This window comes from Apostichopus japonicus, chromosome 2 (assembly GCF_037975245.1).
Source record: "Apostichopus japonicus isolate 1M-3 chromosome 2, ASM3797524v1, whole genome shotgun sequence".
NCBI lineage: Eukaryota > Metazoa > Echinodermata > Holothuroidea > Aspidochirotida > Stichopodidae > Apostichopus > Apostichopus japonicus.
The window spans coordinates 30,655,754-30,679,804 of record NC_092562.1 but is presented as its reverse complement, the minus strand read 5'-3'; the positions used below and the strand labels follow the sequence as shown (position 1 = coordinate 30,679,804).

The 24,051-nt window shown below is 35.8% G+C and overlaps 1 protein-coding gene and 1 long non-coding RNA gene across 4 annotated transcripts; both read left to right on the top strand.

The window, feature by feature from the left end:
• Positions 1-95: 95 nt before the first annotated feature.
• On the top strand, positions 96-23,915 carry LOC139955957 (uncharacterized). Its single transcript, XR_011789188.1, has 4 exons — positions 96-1,123; positions 19,667-19,833; positions 21,090-21,276; positions 21,817-23,915. It is a non-coding gene; the product is annotated as an uncharacterized lncRNA (long non-coding RNA).
• Positions 1,654-19,472, top strand: LOC139955921 (sterile alpha motif domain-containing protein 3-like). 3 transcript variants are annotated; one of them, XM_071955169.1, is made up of 9 exons: positions 1,654-2,124; positions 5,644-5,679; positions 9,401-9,703; positions 10,531-10,920; positions 11,492-11,594; positions 13,825-14,205; positions 15,146-15,329; positions 16,282-16,367; positions 17,414-19,472. In XM_071955169.1, the coding sequence occupies exons 1-9, from the start codon at positions 2,075-2,077 to the stop codon at positions 17,702-17,704; spliced, it is 1,824 nt and encodes a 607-aa protein (XP_071811270.1). In that variant the 5' UTR covers positions 1,654-2,074; the 3' UTR covers positions 17,705-19,472. The 3 variants fall into 3 exon arrangements, with proteins under 3 accessions (XP_071811270.1, XP_071811272.1, XP_071811273.1); XM_071955172.1 differs by lacking the exons at positions 1,654-2,124; positions 5,644-5,679 and adding exons at positions 4,599-4,949; positions 5,538-5,591; XM_071955171.1 differs by lacking the exon at positions 5,644-5,679.
• Positions 23,916-24,051: the final 136 nt, after the last annotated feature.

Here is a 24,051-nt window from a genome sequence, read left to right as displayed (position 1 = left end):
TTTCTGGCCGGTTCCAGGCTGTTAAAGTTAATATTTTAGTGTAACCCAGGTCAAGTCTCAAAGAGAAAGATTCAAACGGACTCAAAAAATTACGGTATGCTTTTGCTGTCTCCTTATTTATTAAAAAACACAAGCCAGGATACTTAATTAGTTGTTCGGTGAAAACCGAGCAACCATAAACAAATAAAAAATCTTATACATTTAAATTTAAAATTTAGCCTTAATGAAATACTCCCCTTTATTAAATACGCCTCTTAATTAAATACGCCCCTCTATTAAACCCCAAATAGACGAGCCCCGTTTGTATGACGGTGTTGCTGACTTTCCTGGCCAGTTCCCGACCTTGAAACACCCGAGAGCTACCAGGAAGGCATCAAAGCATCTATAAAGGTAGTAATTCAACCCATTAAGTACTATAAAGTATCATAGTCGCTATTGTCCAACTAAAACTACGTAACTTTTATGAGCACAACTAATTATGAAAGATAAAATAACAAGTAAATATAACAATCAAAATATAACACGAAACCTCTCCAGGCAAAACTGAAAACGTATCCCAAGTACGGCACTCCCATACGAAAGCAAACGAAGTAATTACAATGCATACTAAATACCTCCGACCTCACAGAATGCCTAAACAAAACATATGACTACATGTTTCACTCACAGACACCCACTTCTTTAACAAGGGTTTAACTATTACAACTGTTGAAATCGTATACCACTTTAGATGGAAGTCACTGAATAAACAAATACTAGAACATAACCTGTACTGAGCAACACAGAATACGTAAACCCGCACTTTCAAATGTAGCCAAGTACAGTACAAGGGCACATTAACTATAATCCTAGTACTACTACCAGCATAACTAAGTTGTAAACCCCAAGGTCATACCTAGTCCTCCACATTCCCGTAATTATCTTACTTGCAGAGCTACAATCCTGCTCCTTAACATACTAATCCGCCAAATATACTTTACATAAATGCCCGCACATACACGACGATGTCTTTCTGCAGATGCAGTGCAACTTTCCTACCCATGCTCTTCGGTAATATACTACGACATCCTAACACAATACGTGTAGTGAACAGTGTGTAGGCTAGACAACGGCACACGTGTAGGTAAGTGTATAACCCAACAGGTTCGTGGAATTGAAGAATTTATTTCACTCAGAGTCGTGTAGGGTACGTCGAACTCGTATGCTTTAGAAAATGTGACCAGACTATTTATAATGATAATTATTGGAATTATGCATATAAAGCTCATCTATTTTGGAATATTATTTAACGAATCTTATAAGTTAACGAAATTCATTCAAAAGGTATTAATAATATATATATTTTTGATTTTTTATTGAACAAACATGTTCTACGTCTCGCTGATTTTTTTTTTTTTTTGTTCCTAATCACACTGGGTCATGCTTAATATTATTAGCTTTCAATTCGCTACTTATTGTTATGATCCCCCGACAGGTAAATTGTAAGATTCTTATAGACAATTTTTCGTAGTTTGCTTATATTGCTTCTAAATCAATTGCAGGCAAATTTAGTTATTCATTTATTTAATTTTGTACTGGTCGATCGTGTTCATTTCAGTGTATACGTGTGTTATATTTGTTTTAAGTTTGAGCTATATACCCCTCACTGAAAAAATAAACTAGTCAATATTGCAACGGACTAACGTTAAATTAGTCTCTAACGTTAGTCAATGCACACAGACTAGCAAAAATCTTCTTTTCATCACTGCTTCTTAGTCGGTTTACATCGACTAAGGAAAAAATAATCGTAGCTTAGTCGGCGGCGACGGCCTAAGCTATTTTAACCCACGGACTAAAAACGATCCGGACACCCGATTCGCGCCATAATTGTAGCTTAGTCGGTGGCGACGAACTAAGGTATTTGAAACCACGTGAACATTTCGCCTGCAACAGTGCAAGAATAGTCTACATGCTGCATGACACCTAAACAGAAACTTGTCGATTCCAACCACTCAAAATACATCCTAGTTTGTAGTTAAGTTCATTGTAATATTTCCGTCCGGCTGTCGTACTTTATTTTAAGTTGAAACTGAAAATGTCTGACCTCGACACGCAACTGGATTCATCCTTATGTTCACGCCAATTGTAAGTCTTTATTCATAGTTTCGTCCACGATAAGACATAACACTAGGCTCTACACTAAGCTAACATCCATGAATTTTAGCCTTTGGTCACACGTTAGGCTAGAATTCCTGCATATCGTATATTAATTAGGCTATAGTAACACTAACAAGTAACAGTACTAGTAGGGCTAATATCGTAAAGATGCATAAATTCCAACAGGCTTACGGTAATGGCCACACTCGCAATTGGGCAGTTTTAGAAAAGAATGTAGCCTAGGTTCAAACTTTGAGTGTAGCCTATAGGCTTCAGGGCTCAGCACGTTTTCTCCAGTTGGAGGGGTCGCTTATCATTACAGTCAATGGGGTAAAAAAACTAGCTTTTTACAGTTTGTTCGAAATATTTTTTTATTTGGTGGAGAAAAATTTCTGAAACTCAAGTATGTTGAACATGGTCACCAAACACAATATTCCTGCGAAAAACCGGCTGGAAATAAGCTTTAGTTATGAAGAAATGATTTTTTTTGTTAAAAAAATGATAGGATATTTATCATTGAAGCCAATGGGAAATTCTCAAATTTTTGCGATAATTTGACTCTAATTTAAGATAACTAACAGAAAGAGCATGAATTCTTCATATGCTATTATTTTAGTTAAATTTCAGCTCTCCATTCACATCAAAACTAATTTAAAGTGATACTTTATAACGAAGTTTAAAGCCTTTGTTGTTGTCAAAATCATTCAAAATGGCTACCATTTTGCCAAATTTTTGGTCCAAAACACCTGTTTTATTTTGGTAAGGAAATGTGTTATTATTTTTTGTTTGTTACTAATTTGATGTGTTAGGCATTGATCTAAAACATTTAAAGAAAGAAATTATTTACAGTCCTTTTTTTAAACCACAAAAGAATTGAATAATCTAGTAAAATTTCTCCATTGACTGTTAGTGTAAATGTAATGATACAGTAACTGACCCCTTCAAACTGTACTGAGCCCTATATGCATACAAGAAATGAAAAGAAATATCATTACATTTTAAAATCCATGAACAGGTAGCAATGACTGGTGCTTAATATTTTAAAGAAGGTATGCAATAAACCCATGAACACAGCAAAAAATCATCAAAATCAGTTAATATTTACCATTTTACAGCACTTTTGCATTTTGAGGACTCATTATAATAAATTATGCCAATTTTATTTTAATTGTGTGACATGGCATCAAGTCAACCGTACATTTTCTTATGTTACCATGTATTGTTTTTCAAACCTCACACAAAGATTTATGAGAAGAAGAAACTGAATATGAACAAGAGATTTATAATGTTCATCATACCCCTATCAAATTTCAGCAATAAAAAGGATTCAATTAAATATCAAGGGGTGAAATTTTGGAAAGAAATTAAACGAATTACATTAACTTTTCTGAGTGGCTTTCTTGATTGTATATCACGACTTGTGCATATATTAAACATTCTTAAAAACTTTGTTCAACCATACCTTAAAAAACTATAAATCCTTCACTTGTGATTTAAAGACTACAGTGTTCATAATTTACTGCTGTTTCTGGTGCATATTAAATCCTTACCTGTCCATAGACGTAGATTGCATAGAGAATTTTGTATGATTTTGAAAGAATTTATACTCTTAATAACTAATTAGTTCAGGAACAGTGAATGATGTGTACAGTATATTCACTGTAATTTGACTTCTTACTATTTGGCTCTACATTATAGGCCACACTTGAAATGAAACCATAGCCTTAGGGGCTGCATAGGAAAAACCTCAAATTTTGCTGATTTTTGCACCTTTTCCTAAGAACTACAGTATCCCACCACTGGTCATGAAACTATTTAAAATAACAAGATAAATTCCCTTTAAGCATATTCCTTTCAAATTATAATGTTAAAAAACTTTCATCGATTTAAGCAAAAAAGAGGAAAATTTCTGACACTTTTTGAAGACTCCCAAGGGACTTAAATATGAAGTTCCTGATGTTCTTGGTTGAAAAGCAGGGGAAACAACTATATAAGTCTTACTTTAACCTTAATAACAGATTTGCCTATCATAAAATACAGAGGAATGAATTTAAGTTGATTTTGCTACTCAAGATGTTTGGAACATCATTTTCAAGTCCCTTGAGAGTTTTCCAAAACTGTCTCAGATTTTCCTCGTATTTGCTCATGCTAGCGCTGTGCGGTAGTCTGATTTCACACAACCGATAGTGCTGCAACATGAGTCCTGGTATCGTAACTACAACCGGGATGTCATACATTCAATATGCATAGCCTATAGGTTATGTACATACTCTTACACGCACGGTTATAAAAAAAAATAACAGGCTATATTAGGGCCTTTTCAACGCCTTCCCTTTAAGTTCAAAAGTTCACAATGAAAAGTTTTTAACTGTCAACAAGTCACCACGTGTTTGGAACTTCAGACAATAAGAATGTAACACAGGGGCTACGTAAATACGGGATTTTTAAACTACATACATAAGAATAGTACAGATTTATTTATATCGTTAATCAGCTGTTTTTACTCTAGAAAATATACTTTCGAAACGTACAATATCCATATTTTGTACAAAAGTTCTGAAATATTGAAAAAATAGCAAAAGATAACTTTTATTGACATCGTTGAACCCTCCGTATTAATAAACGAATCCGTTTCATTACAGCATCAAATCTCAAGTACTGCATTACACTGTGTGTGAGTACCAGTACAGTACCCTAGGCTATAATAATATACAGTCCCGTGCGAAGATGGATTTAATATTACGTGCGGTTTTGGCTCAACATTTATTAAATCGTTATAATTATTATACCAAAATGAGGTGAAATGCATAAAGGTGAGATTTTGTTCATGGGAACCTTGACAATCATCAATTGAAGGCAGAATAAATAACAACAATTTCAGAATAACTTTGAGGTCACGTAACATGCTGAGCGCAAGTAACGTTTGATAGCTTAGGTCCAAATTACTACGTGAACAGTTGATTCGTTAATATATAGGTCTAGGTCAGTATGTAAATTGATCAGATATTATTCAAACTAAGAATACAGAAACCAGAAATATATGTGTAATCTTTTCTTTAATTCAAATAGTAACACTTAGATATTTGTATTATGTCTTGGATTCCTGTGAATGATACCGAAACGAATGTAATAACCGGTTGTCTTCCCAATACCAGTAGTAGTTACACATTGTACTGTGATCGGGAATAGTCAATATCGGGATACCGGGATTCACTTGACTACCGGGATCCCGCACAAGGCTAGCTCATGAAGATTTAAATTTTTGAACTGTTTTGGCAGGGAATATGTTTAAAAGGAATTTATCATACTATTTGTAATAACTTTATGATTATGACCAGTGATGCAACAATTTTTTTAGTTAAAAGCAAAAGTGGGCAAAATTTGAGGTTTTTCCTATGCAGCTTAACACGTGGCACCCCTATGGTTGCTAATTCAAGTGTGGACTATACAGCCAGGTATTTACCCATCCATTGCATTTAAATTTGTTTTTTACTTATTTCTTAACAGGGTTACTCATGCCTGCATTGGTTCCAAAATTATCAGGTTTTGAACAAATTACATACATTTTCTCAAAGTCACATGTGCATTAAATCACAAATTTCCTGTATTTAGTGAAACTATTTGCTACAGAAATGCGATTTAATTGTTGTTACTGTATTTTTAACACTGTGAAGTTTGAAACTTTAATGAAACATTATAGGTTTGTTCATGGAAATAATCCAAATTTTAGAATTGTATGTGGAATTAATGGTTGTGCAAAGAATTATTCCAATGTTAGAACATATCGTCGCCATATACGCCTCAAACATGAACTATTTTGGCTTGAAGTAACAAATGCTGATGTGATAAATGATAATGGTGTTGAAAATGATGACCAATTGCCAATCGAAGAAAATCATGCTAATGCAGACGACGCTGTAGATATTGATGTTAATAGGGAAGTTTCAATGTTTTTGTTGAAGCTTAGAGAAATTCATAAGATACCACAAGCTGCTTGTACATTTGTTGCAAATGAATGTGTCGACATTCTTAAAATGTGTAGGGAAAAGATGACAGAGGACTTGCATAATGTGTTACAAAGAACAAATACTAATATTGATGTCTTGAAGCAGTCTGGTTTAGACAATGTCTTACAAGAGAGTGAATTTGAACATGCACTACATAATTTCTCAACTGCCCTTAACCTACAGAAATATGTAGCAAATGAGTTTGGTGTAGTTAAACCTTGTGAATATGAATTAGGCAGAGATAATGTAACTGCCAAGGTGCATACTATGCAATATATTCCTATTCTTCAAACTTTAAAGGCCTTGTTGAAATTTGATGATGTATTCAGTGAAGTAATTAATGGGCATTCCTCTCCAGATGGAGATATTCTGGGGGACTTCTGTGATGGTGTAAGGTTTCATGATAACGAGCTATTCTCAAAGCAGCCAAATAGCCTTCAAATTCAACTGTACTGTGACGATTTCACTGTTGCAAATCCATTAGGGACACATGTTCATTTACTGAAATTTTGTGTGCTGTACTTTGTTCTGGGGAATTTACCACCCATGCATCGCTCTAAATTAAGAACTATTCAGTCAGTGATTTTGTGCCCTACCATTTATGTCAAAAAATATGGTTATGAAAGTATACTCCAGCCACTTATTTCCGATCTCAAGATTCTTGAGCAAAATGGTATTCAAATTTTGAAAGATGGAATTGAATATACTTTTCATGGAACTGTTTCTTTCTTAGTGGCAGATAACTTGGCCGCTCATGATTTAGGTGGATTTCAAACACATTTCAATCATGGGAGGATATGTAGATTTTGTAATGTAATTAAAGCTGATCAGAAGAATCATTTTCGATCTGATAATTTGCAAATGAGAACCAAAGAAGCATATGAACTGCAAGCAGTTGCAGTACAGACCAACCCTGCCCTCTTTACACTATATGGAATCAAGCAGTCTTCTTGCCTCAATGAATTACAGTTTTTTCATGTTGTGGAAGGCAGTCCACCAGACATTGCCCATGATCTATTTGAAGGGGTAATCCCTGAAGTCATTGCAGAGGTTGTCAAGTATTGTGTTACTCAACAATTTTTTACATTAAGTGATCTTAATGAACAGATAAAAAAATTTCCTTATGAAGGTTCTGATTGCACTAATAAACCTTCTTTGATGTCTGACAAGATTCAAACTTTTAAAGTTAAGCAAACTGCCTGTCAAGCTCTGTGTCTCTGTCGTTTGTTACCTTTAATGGTCGGTTCTTTCATTCCCCAAGATAGTAAGGAATGGCAAGTATTATTGAAATTGTTAGATGTCGTACAGTATTGCATGTCAAAGAAAGTGACTAGGGCATTGACAATATTTTTAGCTGATCTAATTGAGGAATTTTTGACAATGTATTTTGAAGCGTTTCCACATGTATCAATGAAACCCAAAGCACACTACTTGGTTCATTACCCTGAAATGCTGTTGCAATATGGCCCACTCATCAACACATGGACATTGAGGTTTGAAGGGAAGCACAATTACTTTAAAGAAATAGCTAGAACTTCAAAGAATCGAAAAAATGTGTGCAAAACTCTTGCTACCCGTCATGAGTATATGCAAGCCACCTATCATGGATCCCAAAACTTCCTCACAGAAGATGCTCTAACTCACTCCAAGGGTGATCTGTACCCTGTCCGGCTTTTGCCACAAACAATACAAGCGCAAGTATTGCTTTTAGTTGGTGGTAATGAATCTGTGTATTCTGTTGGTAAAGTTTGTTACAATGGTTCATTCTATTCCAAAGGCTTAGCCGTTGCTGTTGAAGAAGGGAGTTTCGGAAAAATTGACATGTGTTTCCTTATAACTGATGAGGTGTTTTTATTGTGCCGCATGAGTGAAAGAGTACAGTATATTTCTCATGTTCATGCTTTTAATGTATGTTTTGGCTGCAAGTTTGTGTTTAAGAAATGTTCAGATCTTTTTGATTCTTACCCACTTGGGGTATATCAGACTAGAAACATGGAGCTTATAACACTGAGGCATAATTTTGTACTTTAGTGTTTCTAAACATAGACCTGAGCAAAACTGCAAACTAAAGCTCTATTAGTTGAGTGTGTATGATTGCACTTTGCTTAAACTGAAGTACTACAGTTTTAATTTGTTTACGCATTTAGTATTAAAATGTTTTTGCTAATTTTGTATTGCTGAGGTTCTTAGTGATATAATCTGTATAGATGGAAGATTCTACCACACCTAGTATCCAATTTTTGGTTGTAAGCATCCTGATTGTTAACAAGACCTAACATCATATCCCTACTATCTAATTATCATTCAACAAATGGATGGTAGCTAAAAGATTTATCCAATTATACAGCCCCGAATTTCAATAACCAGACAGTTCTAAGTTCATGCTAACAAGTTTTGCATATTTTATTTAGATTATATTTAGATTATATAATTGAAAAGGTAGTCTCTTCAGCTTTTTAAAAAAAAGGGCACACATGCGTTTGTGTGAAGCATGTGTGTTATGATAAATGCAACATTTCTGCGCTGCAATAATTTTACAATTTGTTTGGTGCTGTCCGATTTATGCCATATTTCAATTGAATGACAGAAAGAATCTGACAATTTCCTTAAAAAGTTTAGTCAATTTTGTGAAGGTATTCTGTTCGAGAACATCAATGCTAGTTCCATAAAAATTTGCCCTTATGATCTTTTTGGTAATTTTTATGCGATTGTGAATTTGAAATGCAAGAATTGTTTAAACTTTTTCCAACTCTGCCTATGCAGATGTTCTGTAGTAGTCCTTGTATTTTATTGCACAGTGTGCAGAACATACAGACATACTTTTGCAAGCGGGTTGGATCGAATCTTGGTCAGTTAGTATTTGATTTCGCATTCAGTGCCGTGTTGTTAGTACTACCACGTAAAAAGAGGTCCTTGTATTTTTTTGTGCAGTACATATCATTGGCATTTGTTTAACTTTGAAGTTCAAGTGTGTTGACTGTTCTTACACAGCAAATGTACTGTAACATCAATTTTATTGCAAGCATAACATAAGTAAAATCGTTATGTGTCTACTGAAAAGTAAAATACAGTAGTATAGACAGTAATTTCCTTTTCATCAACTTCATTTGAATGGAAAAATATGTGAAATGCACTTGTGACTTTGAGACTATGCTCAAACATGTTTGATACTGGTGTAAGTGGCGTTAAAAAGACAATTGCTACTTTGTCGCTTTTTTAGAGATGATAACTTTATTTTGGACTTGTTTAATTTTCAGTCACAAATTTCTACTCATATTTGGACCAAATAACAAAAAAGTTGAGATTGAATCCAATGACGTAGGGGCATCAAAGTCAGAACTTCATGCTGCTGCAGTGAAAACTTTTGGTTTGGGTGGATCAGAATTGATTCTTCAACTCTATGATAGAGATTTCAGTGACTATGTTGACATTGAAGATGGTGAGTTGTTCTATGGGCCTGCCAAACTGAGAGTTGTTAAAGGACAAGAGCAACCTGCCACTTTTCCAGTTACAATTAATAATGCAGAAGACAGTATAAATGCAGAAATTAGTGACAGTGGGTAAGTTCATTTTGATATACCTTTTGTGTTTATGTAGAATAAACAACAATGATTGTTTTTGGTAACATCTTATTCAATTATTGTCAATATTTGTGCAATAAATTTACTTTCTTTCTGTAATATTTAGCTTTTACTGTCGACAATAGATTCTACATACTTTGTTAATTATGTATTTGTATTTGTTAATATCATCTCATAATTTACATGTATCTACAGTAGAAAAGGTACAGTTGAGACATATCCCTTTTGAAGTGACCGCTCCAAAGGTTACACATTCAGTTATTTTTGATGTGTAACAGCCTACTGTATGAAGGCAGTGAAGCACTATTTAATTTTCAACATCATTGTATCTTATATGGAGATGGCCCACCAACTGCATACTTTGAGCTGATTTAATTTTTTGGGCTGGGTGTGATGTGTGAGTGGAGGGCATGGGCAAACGTGAAAATGATCCATGAGACATTGCACATCTATATGCCATATAGGATTCAAACATGGCAGATGTTCAGATTTCCATTAACCTCACTTTTAACATCCTAAATAATGCAATGAAGCTTCCTATGACAGAAAATCTCTTCCCACACACTACTTGTTTCTACATTGACTCCCAATGCAATTACATTTGTATATCAATGAAAAATGGGGCAAAATGTAATTAAGATGTATGTAGTTGATATTGTCTGTATGTACACAAAGTTATCACATTTCCAAATAGAAGCATCTGTTTGGTCAAAAGTCCAATCGTTGAAAAGATGTGTATGGTAAGTAACACTTTTTAGCTGTTAGCCATCTCAACCTTACAGTATTACTGCTCTATCATTTCACAGATCCACAGTATCTCAACTTGACTATACAGCCGGCAGTGACTTCTTACGTGACAATTCTGACTTTTCGCTGTTAACGCCGAACTCGCCATCTCCACCACCAACACCAAATGCATATTCAACCCCAGTCTCAATCGAACAGCCTTCCACTTCTTCCAGTGCTGATGACCCACCATCCTTACCTGCTGCACCCTTAACTTCTTCCCTTGTGTCTCCCCATCCTACTTCACCTGTGTCATTTCATTCTGGATGGATAACTAAATTTCAGATCCCAGTACAACCTCCAACAATAGAATCTAAGCTCAAAAGTGGTGGATACACCATGAACGTAGCAGAGAGGAGCCTCTTTTTGGACAGCATTTATAAAGAGGTTACAGAAAAGTATGGTATCTAGTAAGTACACTGCATTCCTTTTGTTCCTTTATGGTACCCTTCAAATTCATGACTATTTCTGCACACATTTATCTCCTACAGTAGTACAGTACATGTATATTTTTCACATGTTAAAAAATATGGGTAAATTTCCTGCTAATTAAAGCAAATTGGTTTTATACAAATACATGCCAAAGGTCCGATTGTTTGGTGTTAACCCTCTAATGCCCTCTGTAGCAAATATGCCTCCCAGATGTGCTTGTTGTTAAATGGTTAATCCTCAGAAATTGTCCAAACTCAGAAATATATGCAGCATGATCCCGATGTGCTGCCAGTGGAGTCAAGCAAGTCAGACTATACTCCGGAAAACAGGGACCTTCAAGGCTCAGCCCCCTGATTTACCCACTAGAGCCCTGTGTAGCAAACATGCAACAAATATACACCATCTCTAACTCTTCCTCCAAGGTGTGCTGTTGATATGCTGTTGGCTATTAAAGGACGAAACTACATTATATAACCTTCATTTGTAGGAGTATGCAATTTATCCGTATGTGAACTTGATGCATGACTACAGTTTATATTTTTTTCATAGCTATCCGTCCAAGGCACAGTACGATGAAATTATCACCAAATTGTTTGTGAAGTACCCTTCCATGAAGACTCCACAAGACAATATGCCAGTTGGTAATCTGAAGGTAATATTTCCATTTTTCTGACAAAGCAATATTAAAAGCCTTAGGGAGTGTTCAACAAATCTTGTTACTGATCTGGACAACCATAAGACAAGTTGTGTCAGGGCCAGCAACAATTTTGTCCAATGAAATAATGTTTTGCAGCTTAGTCTTAAATACAACAAGCATATCATTCATATCATATCATTGATATATGGCAGTCACAGTGCTTGCACATAAGGCATACTGAATGAGATCATTTATACTCTCACTAGTCCTTGAAGTTGCAATTAATTTGGATTAAATGTAATTAAAGTAAAGAGTTTTGTTACTTCTGAACCTTATCTCTATAAACATTTTACATATAATATTTAAGAATGAAGGAATATTTTTTTCTATGATTTGGAAAGCATTCATTCAAAAATGTAGATTTTGGCATTGTTATCAATACATACTATTTTGTGGCTGGAAATACTGTATTATACCTGAGTATCCATATATCAATTTTTGGTTCCTTGCTTTAGCAAAAGGAACCTATGCAGTCAGGTTGGCGTGTGTCTGGGTGTGTGTATGTGTGTGTGCATCTGTGACACTTGCTTGGGTACGCTCTATCTCAATAAGGGAAAATTGGAGTAAGGCCAAACTTGGACTATAGATCTGTCATATGGAGAAGGTGTGCCCTATTGTTTTTGGTGCCCACAAAGGTCAGTTATGGTCCAAAAAACAAAAATATTAAAACTGCAATGACGCCCAGTGCCAATGTGCGACAAGGTTGATATTTTGGGACAAGTTGTGAACTGGTTAGAGGAACATTTGGAAACTTAACATTCATGTGATCCAAGGTCACCAAAGGTCAATTAATGATAAAAAACTAGTATTTTTGCGATCACTTGAGAACGAATTGTCTGTTAGGGTTTGGGAGTTGCTTCAATGTAATCCAATTGTCAACCCGCATCTGGGTGACCCTTGACCTCAATTTGACCGCTGGTGACCTTTAAGTACCTTGTGATCATAAAAAGTACCTTGTGATCATAAATGTCAATTGGTTGAACCCTGTGTGACCTTGGTGTGCGAAGTTATACAAGGTCAAAGTAAATTTTCAGACATTTAATGCAATAACTCCCAGTGCCAAGGTGTGTCAGGGTTGATATTTTGGGACAAGTTGGAAATGGTATAGGGGTATATTTTCAAAATTGATGGTCATGTGATCCAAGGTCACCAAAGGTCAATTCATTTTAAGAAACTGCTATTTGGGCAAAGAAAAAATTGTTTGAATTTTTATAGTTTTGATGGTATATTCACGTGTCACCAATAAAAAATGTCCATTGGTTGACCCCCGGGTGACCTTTGTGTGTGAAGTTATGTATACAAGTTCACAGTTAATTTTTTGAAATACAATGCAATAAACTCCCAATGCCAAGGTGTGACATGGTTGATATTTTGGGACAAGTTGTGAATGGGTGGTGGAACAATTTCAAACTTAACAGTCATGTGATTTGAGGTCACCAATGTTATCATATCTGTTGACCAGCTTGTAGGTGACCCTATATTTCTTAGATTTTCGATGCCATATTCAGATCTCAAAAGTGCTTTCCGATCAAAAATCTGATCACAATTTGTGATCACAAAAGTGTTGGCTATAGTGTTGGTTACTTTATGGGTACATGTAGGACCACAATTACTTATTGAGTATATAGACTATTTGAGCCCAATCTTGCTTGATAATATTATGTGTATTGTCATAGACCCCTATGCAAGGAACCACAATGCCCTTGGGCTCTTGTTTTACTGTACTTTCTTTGGCTGTCATGTTAAAAAAAAAAGGGAAAACAAATTTTCCTCTCTCACTCATGAGATTTTTCAATCTAAGAATTTTACAGGAAACAATTTTTTTTTGCATGGCCGAGGGTAATGTGTATTGAGTGTGTGAAATATTGTGTTTAACAAAACTGTTTGGATTGAAGTAGAAAAATAACTACTCTTTAAATTAATGTCAACATGGACAAAACTTATCAGAAGCAGAATGATATACTGCAGTGAAGTTTGAACTTAACTCACAACATAAACTGCAGAGTTGATTAGGTTGCTTGAAACATTTCTTAATCCTCTTAGTTTTTGAATCTATATAAGTTTTACTGTTCAACATTGCGTAAGCTAAGAGATATTTTACTGTTAGTTTGTACATTGTCCGTGTAACCTTTATTTTTTTCTATCCTAATCCTCACAATATTCCTTTTACAATTCTTTCTTCCAGATGCTGTGGAAGCATAGGCTGCAATATAAGTTTCAGAACTTCAGAAAGCGGGTGGCATTTGAAATTGCGGCTGTGCAAAAAAAGAAATTAAAAGTAGCAAGGAAACCAAAGTCCGCACCAGAATCACCAGCAGCACCACCTCAATGGGGTATGAAAAACTATCTCCCGAACCGCCCTGAAACAGAAGACGATGCATCCATTGATGGACACATTTGTTGGCTTCAGGATGAAAAACGTAAAAGGCAGCCAGACTTTCGAGGAGTAAGTCAGTCAATGGCACTGACGTTGGCTGACAGAAGGACGTGGATTATTTCTTCCCCCCAGACTCCATCCCTCGCAGATATCAAGAGCAAGTACCCATGGTTATTTGATGACATCCAAGTGAATATATCTTGTTTAGTTAGTTTAGTAAGGATAAATGTCAATTTGTGTTTCAAAGAAATTTCCTGAAAGTGCTAACATGACATCACAGATGTTGCCAATCTACCTTGTGGTTTTCCTAAATGAAAAGTCCTAAAAAGTTTGTAAATTTTAAACAGAATAAGATATTGACACAGTTTCTTTTTAAATGTTCCCTGTCTTAAATTTAAATTTATGAAAATAAATAGGAATATTCCTTTTATTAAGAGGTCTTAATCATGCCAATTAACACATCCATTTTTTGATGCATATGCACTGTGTTATATTCATTTGCATAAGTAGCCAACTAGTGAGTGAAAAGTGTTATGTGGGAACATTGTTACACACTATCTAAATGGGAGCCTGGGTCTTAGACCGTGCGGAAAGATAGCTTTCTTACAAAAAAAATTGTCTGTTAAGTGTGTTGGTTCTAACTTGCCAATAGATTTCTGGCCCTGTCTAAATAATGCAGTACTTCACTTAAAATATTTCCAAAAAATATCTTTTGTTAAAATTGAGTGTATTATTTGATATGCAAATTAATGGAAATGGTTGGGATTGTTTGCCAAGTATTGGGACAAATATTGGAAACTGCAGGAATGTAGGGTAAACCATTTCTTGTTAGTGTTACTTAAAAAAACAACCAACTCCGCAAAAGATGGAAAAAATTGGTGTTATCTGTGTTATTTTTCGAGTGCCAGTGGGTGTTTACATTTCCTGCACAGCAACATGTTATAATCAAGAAGGCCATCATTTCCAACCATTGCATCAACATTCATTGCTTCAGTCCACTCAACTGAAATGGGTACCAGAGGGGTTAGCTATATTTTGTTCATGTATCAATACCAATTGGGGGGAACATTTAGGAAGTGTTGCAATTTTAGTATGTTGCTGTATCTTAAAATCAACCATTTTCTTTTAGCTTTTGACAGAGATGAATCGCATACAGGATGGAGAGGTTACTTTTTTTAATTCGCTCCGTGCTGGCCTGGGAAGATATGCGTCTGGACTCATCAAGGCCTGCAAAGGAAAGAGAGCACCACATGCTTTTTTCATGGAGGCTACCACTGAAATGGAAGGATATCGTGAAGAGCAGAAGATAAAAGGTATTGTAAATAAACAATAAATTCTTCCTTTAACAGTTACATGACACTTTGCTCTGTTCATTTTCCCCTTTGCTGCAGTGACCTGTCTGTAAGGCCTGTTTTGGTGTTGATGTCCATGTCCATGTTTGCGGTGATGATATATTAACATTAAGGGAACAAGATCAACAATGCTTAATTAAATTTGGATGGCTTGGTTATATATATAAAAAAAAAGGAAAAACATTTCATAGTTCTCTTGTACAGTTGAAGTCTAACAGTGAATTAAAAAAAAAAAACAGTATCTGAAAATATTCAGGGTAAAATAGAGCTGTAGCAGATTAGTGTTCATCTGAAACGTTTGTAACTGCACTAAATAAATATATATAAAGACAATGGGCACTCGGTAGAGCGCATACCTCCGCCTATGGTCACAAATGCTTGTTAATGAGATTCCTGAAGAGACAAAGGAGATCCACAGAACAAAGGGTTCTACGCCTCAAAGTAATTAGCACAGTAGAATTAAAAGGGTAAATAGAGGAAGAGACAATTGGGTAGTTTCATTTTTGTTATTTGCAGTTTCAGAAAGTAAGTGCCCATTTGAAACAGCTGCCCCCCTCCTGCCTTCTCGGAAAGCTCCCGGCGCCCCCTGGATGACAATGGGCCTAGTAATCGTTCCAGTGACTGATTGTATGGAATACTTGGTTACTAAACGCAGTGTAACACGCTGAATTTCTGATTTTTTCTTGAGTGTAAACATTTAGTAACTCTACTAAATGTTCACAGCTCTACAAAATGAATTACAAAATCTCTTCCAAAACAAAGTGATAATCAGGTTTGTGGCATTGTTATGATATTTGGTGTTGGTATAACTGGTTATTCTGTTATAATTGATAGATTTAACATATGATTTTTTAAAGCCAGGTTTCAACAATCACTTTTCTTTTCCAATCACTTTTCTCTTTTACTATTGCAGACACATCAAACAAAGCTGCTTTCCTGGCAATCCCTGGTCTCCTGCAAGAGGATATTTCTCTAATTCTGGTTCCAGCATGCTCAGAGGCAAGAAATTTTTCAGTTTCTTTTGCAAGTGTGTGCTTCTTAATACCACCCCTTATTTCTTTGGTTACTATTAGTTAACCAATTTGATGTATATTAAACTTGCACAGCTTCACCTTTTTGTAAAATTATATGACTTTTAAAACTGGATGAGGGAAAAGCGTTAAAGAATCAAACTGTGAAGAAGAAAAAGCAAGGAACTGATTATCCTGATAAGTAGCAATACTGTCTCGGAGCTTCTTTAAGAGTTCTTTTTGCAGTAGTTGACAAACAGCTCAAATATATGAGTCATGAGCAAACATTTTAAGAGACATATCTGCATTTAAAATGTGTAGTACCTACAAGTGCACTTTACCAGATAATTTTATCTATCAATGGTTTAGGTATAGCTTAGGTTTTGCCATCAGAGTGCCTATTATTTCAATTACCAATTACTCCGAACACGGACGCATCCACTTGTAAAGAATACTTACAGTGATTACATGTTACATAACACATGTTGAAAATCAAAAATTATTAAATGAATTTAGGTACTATGGCACCAATGCAATCATTCATCAGATCATGGTGGAAAATAAAATTAATACAAAAAATAAAATCACAAAATGTCCATTCATAATGTACTGTACATATGCAGACAGAATCAACTAAAATTTCCTGTTTTTCTTTTAAAGTTACCCTTTTGCCATCAGTCCTTTGATTAAAGCAATTCTTGTACATGACACCAAAATGTCAAATTGAACAGTGCTGCATAAAAGGAGGCTTTGTTTTTCAGGGGGTTGAGCCCCCTTCTAAAATAGAATAAATACGCAAAATAATTGATGATATCAATAGCTGGGCCCCCTTTGTTGGAATTTAGAGTCTCCCCGTACTCTTGGTTTACTTTTACTACTGAGTTGATCTGTTAAGTGATGACAACATAAAGTTTTTTTTAAATGTACCCATTTGGCATGTTTTCAAAGATAAAATATTCAACAGTCTCTCTCCTCCCAAATTTCAAGTCTTTAACATGTTTACTTACATGTGATTGTTTTGCTCTAAATTTGCAGACTAGTAATCCAGTATACATCAAGATGGATGGAGACACTCCTGGGATAACCACATCCTTTAAGTTGATGGCAGACGGTATGGTGATCAACTCTACTGACAATGTTATGAAGGCCATCGCATGCTGGATTTCCTCTTTTTATGTTTTCAACTTTTTTTACCCTTCCTCCATCTCCAAAAGTCTGTGTTTCATACAGAGGGTAATCCTTAATATTTATGATGGAGTGCCAGTACCTAGATCTATCATTTCTTTAACAAATAAACTGGCCAACTTTTCCCAACAATGTAAGTGACTTCAATATACCTGTGCATGTCCTTACACCCTAGCACAACCTTCCTGATGTGACATCTTAAGTGAAGATTCCAATAAGAGTGTTTTGCTTTTTCTACTATCAAAGGGGTAGTTCTATTTCTGGTTGCCATTAGCCAGTGGTGGAAAAAAAGTTAGTAATTTCTTGGGTAACATGTTCACAATTCCATAAAAAAAATTCCTTGCAAATGTCACAAGAAAGGTCTGAGAAAATTGACAAAATGAAAATTGTTGGTGGAACTGGTCATTCTCTATTGTAATGTTAACATACCTAACTTTACTTTACGAAGCTGATACGGTCCTTTTCATATCAGCTGTCAGATACTCAATTTAATATTCCATATATCCTTCAAAACATAATTTTCAATCGATTAGGTTTAGGATAAGAGTTTGTTTGCATCAGTTTATGTTCAGTTGGCAGTCAGTCAAGTTATGAACAGGAGCATAGCCAGGGTGGAGGGGGGGGGGTGCCATACTCCCCAACTGTGTTTGTTGGCAAGTTTGACATATGTCGGCAAATGGATAAGGGAATGGATAATGGTAAAAAGGAAAATGGATGGTCCTGCCCCTTATTTTTGCCATCTTTCATTAAATTGTTGGGACTCTGTCTGGAAATCCCCCCCCCCCCCAAACTCTTTTGTTACACCCTTGTTGATAAGTGATAATATTATGGAAACATAGGCAACTTCAGTTTCCTATTTTCAGTTTCCGAGGTTGTGATTACGTAGCCAGCTATGGGCTTGCTTCCAAAATTTAATCCTTGCATCAAAGTTCCTAATAGTTTTGAAACAAACATTTTTTTCCACCCTCACATTTTTCTATTTATTAGTAGCATTGTTGAGAACTTGTTTATTATGTTAACTTTTTTTTTTATATTTGTTAGACAGACATTCTTTTTTTTCCTTATGTAGATATTTGAACCAAGATATTCGAAGCAAGTCCTTTCTTACATTCTTTGTCATAGTCATTGATGCTGTCGGTGCTGCCTTGCCAAACATAAGTGTTTCTTAAGCCAAATACATTATAAGTCATTCATTTTATTATTTTTTTATTTATTGAAGTGAAGATATTTAAACCAAGGTATTCCTACCAATTCTTTCAAATGTTAATACACATATTGTTTTCTCCTTATATTCATTGTCATATACATACATACAAACATGCTAAACACAGCCTTGCCAAACATAAGTATTTCTTAAGTCAAATAAAGTAATTAAAGTTAGTGATTAATGCTGCCTTGCCTGCCTTACTACTGTATCGTTTTCAACCTCTATGATCGCCAGCTTTTGTAGAAATCAAAAGTTGTATCAGAAATAAACATTGCCAACGTACACATTATTTGTGTTTTTTCTACTATCTTTTCTCTCAGTGGTTCTAGTCAGTGAAACTAGTCGGGTTTAATTCTTTCAGTGACTCTAGTCAGTGCAACTTGTCAATCGATACAGACTAAGAAAGGTTAGTCGGGAGAGGCACCATCCTGACTAATGTAAAACCTGCTATAAACTAGTCGGTGGCTTATATAAATTAGTCGGTAAACACCGACTAATGTCACCAACTAATGTAAATGACTACTATACATTTACCGACTAAGATATTGTTGATCGACTAAGCTGACGGACTAAGATGACCGACTACGAAATCCAACCGACAAAGGAATAAATTAGTCGGTAGCAACTGACTAGAGCTATGTTAGTCGGTAGAGGCACCAAATGGACTAACGTTAGGTTAGTCGGTAGACCAATTTAAGTTTTCAGTGCTAAAAAAGTGGTATCTCAAAATTTGGCGCCGTTTTCAATTCCGTTAATTAGGCAACCGCACTACGTACGTACGGTCACTACGAATTTAGCATCCGTATTGTGGATCACGCGTAACTATTCTAGCTCGATAAAATTGGCCCTAAATAACCTATGTTTTCATTATTTTAAATACATGTACATCAATTAAGACGAGTTAAGAATGACACATGTTCTCGTGCAGTGGGGAAAGTGCCGAGGAATCTCAATCTTATCGCAGAAAGATGTCTTGGGAACTACTGACGACAACGTCGTGGGAAGCAAAGTGTCTGGGAGATACAACACCAATTACTGCCCGCTACAATTATTCATATCGGTAGTACGTATAATGATCAGATAATGTTCATAACTATGGCTTTCATAATTTGATGTTTATATGTTGTTGTTAATATTAGTTTATTACGGTATAGGCTAGGTAGTCAAGTATATAATTGTCTCTGCGTAGCCAGTACGGGCCTAGGGTCTAGGCCTAGGGATTTCTCGGACAGCGATGCAATGAAAGGCCAAGTCCTAGACTAGGCCTATGTGCTAATTATTTCCTTGTTTATTAAGTTAGGCTCTTCCTTTGTCCAACGTAGGCGAGGCTTACCCTACAGACTAGTTACTGTACTTATAGGTTCTACTATAACTTAGCCTATGTTTGAATAGGCCTAGCCTACGCAAAAACAATGACTTCTTCTCAGGCCCAGGCTAGGCTAAGGCCTAGCCTATATAGATCTAACACTAACAGTAACCCTAGGCCTATAGTCTACAGTATTTACAGTAACTGTCCTTGCACTGATATTGAACATTGTCTTAGTCTTACATAGGGCCTATAAGCCTCAACAAATTAATGACAAACTCGCCCCAATACAAATCACTGTGAATAAAAACGCCCCGCCTCCAAGTTCCTTTTTACCAAATAGCTCGGACCTGAATTTTTTTTTTGGGGGGGGGGCCTAACCTAGCCTAGGCTACGTAAATTTTCATTTGTTTGGGGCAATGCAATTACTGTGGTTGGCGAAAACCATCAAAATGTGTTTTCCTTTGTTAAAATTTTGGGTCGAACTTGTAGGTACTTTGGGGCGAAACGACAATGGGGCGAAACGACCAATTATAGCCTATAGTAGTACTAGCCTACTACTAGCCAGGCCTACATGTGGGGTACCGTGGGCTTGGGTTGATCACTTAATGTTTTCCCATTTTTCTCATGAACTGGCTTGTAATAATTCAATGGATCTTTTCTAACATATGCTAAAATTTTCAAGTCAAACCTGATATTTTAAGCACCTTACTATAGTAATATAGGGCCTAGCCTAAATAGCATTTTCTAAAAATGTTTCCCTTGTTAGGCAGAACTGTAACGAGTTGTACCTTGAGTCGATCACTCTGTTTGTCAGCAGCGCTTTCACGCGATCAAGTGACAAGTATCTTTGGTTTCGTGAAATACTGAATGAATGACAAGACTGTCAATATAAGACAATAATTCTCTTAATTGTAGTCCTTGTAATGTAAATGTGTGTATAGGGATGTAAGATATGTTGGTAATATAATCCGCTCACAATCCTGCTTTTTCTTTTCAAAAAAAATCTCTAGCTTTCGAAGAGATGGAAGTGAAATTAAAGGAGATACATCCAGTACCAGATGCCTCAATAAACTCTCAGTCCTTGCAAGGAAGAGGTCATAGAGTTCATAAGAGGAAATCCCGACTTCCTTGAGGAGCTTAATTCAGACCGATCAGACAATGCTCTCATCCCAATCGGCCTCTTCCTCAAAAAAGCCTGTAAGTAAACAATTGTTGTAGAATACTTGTTTGGCTGTGCCTTTTGCAAACAAGCAAGGTTTGCTTGTTGGTATTACCAAGATGATGAGATATTTATATAGGTTAAAATACATAACAGGAGTTAGGCCTATAGGAATTGTAGTGGTAGGTACACAGTACTAATTACTTCCTAAAATAAATTTCCTTCGATCTCCTGTCGTCCCGTCACTAACTGGTCCCTAATTAATTCTATATCATAAAATACTCTATATTACGTTTATACAAATAGGGCGAATTGCCTGCCCTAGCTGAAAGCTAAATTTGGCAGCGAATGACCGCTGCTTGCAATGCGCCTGATTAAACTGTCAGGCAGTATGTAATACTAAAAGGAAAAGCCGTATTTAATGCAAAAGTATTTAATGGCGGTGTACCTGTAATCTACGCGACGATTTTTGGTCAATGTAGTTTAATTTTAGCATTGCCATCAAACTCTAAGAGGACATGGCATTCAATTCAAAGGGATCAACCATTTATTATTTCAATTATTATTGTACCTTGCAGAAAAATGATGCAACAAAGAAAGCAAAGTCTGCTGCAGGACATGACATCATTGCCCAGCTTCTGCAGCAGAGGGACAACACCCTGGATTTGGGTCAGGATGACGAGTTTGAGCTGGTTAACTTTGTAGAGGATGAAGTTATCCACCAACCACCAACCACCAGCCCAGGCACAGACCCCACCACAGAAGCCACCATCCCCACCACCAGCACACAAACTTCCAACCCCAAAACAGGCTTCACCACAACATAAACTACCAGTTCTTCACAAGAAGCCATCAGCCCCAGCACATGGTTCACCAGCTCCAGCACAAAAACCACCAACCCCATCCCAGAAGCCACCAGCCCCAGCAGATAAACCACCACAACACCAACCAGCAGCACAGGCCTCGCCACAACAGCGACCACCAGCCAGACTGCAGCCAGATGAATTGATCAGGGTTTATGCTCAGTTAGCAGCAATCATGTTATAGTCAGATTTTGAATATTTTCATTGAAAATAGTCTGGTGCTTTTGGTAATATTTGTGATGTCATTTCACTCTAGCTACCGAAAATCTTCTGGAGACAATGCAAGAATGATTATTGTTAGTTCCTATTTAATAGGGGTTTTCAGTAATGATAGTATATATTTGTATCCAGTTTCATATTAGCTGATGTTAAAGAGCTCATGAAATAACCAATTCCAAAAATATATGTGATAGAGAATGATAAAATATAGTCATTGGTCCAACTCCTATCATAATATTTTTTTATCCATTGTTGAGAAATATTTTATTAGTTGAAAAAAGAAAAGATTATCGCAGCACAATCGACTATGATGTAACAAAAGGAACACTCATTAATTAAATTACCTTTGTTTTTCATTATTGTTTATAATTATTTTTGGCAGTCTTTATAGTAAAGTGATGTGACCATCCGTGTATAAGTATACCAACAACAGCGTGTGTTGCTACAGTTGACCTACATTATTTTCTAAAATAAAACTACAAGGCTTCCAATTATAAAAGAAAACAGGCAATTTAGTGAGTTTTCCTGCTGAATAAATAACCAATTAATTTAAATATTCCCATATCTCAGCAACGGATCATGAGAAAACATCGCTAAACATCATATCCCTTGGGGCCCCACAGTGACCTATGTGGCATTCTTGTGTTTTCAGTTAGTAACTGGGGTTGAATTTCCACAAAGAAAATGTATAAATGCGTTTCAATTTGTTTCAAATATCAATGTCATTGAAGTCCGCTGCACACGTAGATAAAAAATATGTTTCATGTTTGACCCTGTCAATATTTAGCTCAAATAAATGGACGACGCCAAAAAGACAAAATTGCTAGCTGGGCGAAATCAGTTCAACTTCCCACGATCGCTGTTAGGCTGTCGCAATTAATACTCCCTGGCCCCTGACAGACAGCGCAACAGTCAAATATATTTAGCGTAACACCGAACATAAGGTACTCGCAATATGTAGATATGTTTAATGTATGTATACTTTCGTGTACAGTAGGTTCACTATATATACAACCCGCACAGAAATGAGGTTGCCACGTAAATTGGTTATATTATGAACATTTCTTAGAAGAGCTCGTGCAAATCAGTTGAAATTGTTTAACCTTAGTCTTTAGTAAGACGTAATTTAATACTCGCATTGAAACTCAATCAAAATCATTCTACAATCAAATAATATATAGTGACGATGGTTAGGATCTATATCACACTCTCGTATCTGTTCACATGGTTCGTCTGTCATACTATACACACAGTAGGCAGCGGGGAGTAAGTGCACTGTATGGATTATGGACAGTATATTTCGGAATTATATTTTTTTTACTTTTAAACTCTCCATATCTTGTCTGTTTCTCAATTTTGGGTCTATTCTAGTAAAAAAAATCATTTCTGTGATCAGTTTGTATAGATTCAATGATATTCAAGTACTACTACTCTTCTAATACAAAGAACCCATGCAGGTAGCCTGACATTCCAAACCCATGGATTGTTATAGTAGCGATGGCTTAGAATTTTTAATGGGTCTAGGTCAGCTCAACCTGGATGTCTCCTCTTTTATTTATCACTGGTTTCTGATGTAAAGATATGGCGATGGGAGTTGGACCAATTAGTGTATTATTTAATTCTCTCTCATATATATATATATATATATATATATATATATATATATATATATATATATATATATATATATATATATATTAATTGGTCATTTCATGGGTTCTGTAGGTTTGT

What these genes read in the sequence shown, in the direction of transcription:
- LOC139955921 (XM_071955169.1), top strand. Translation starts at nt 2,075, where the DNA reads ATGTCTGACCTCGACACGCAACTGGATTCATCCTTATGTTCACGCCAA. An exon ending in ACAGAAAAGTATGGTATCTA is followed by an intron (nt 10,921 to 11,491) that starts GTAAGTACACTG and finishes TTTTTTTCATAG; the next exon opens with CTATCCGTCCAAGGCACAGT. An exon ending in TGAAGAGCAGAAGATAAAAG is followed by an intron (nt 15,330 to 16,281) that starts GTATTGTAAATA and finishes TTACTATTGCAG; the next exon opens with ACACATCAAACAAAGCTGCT.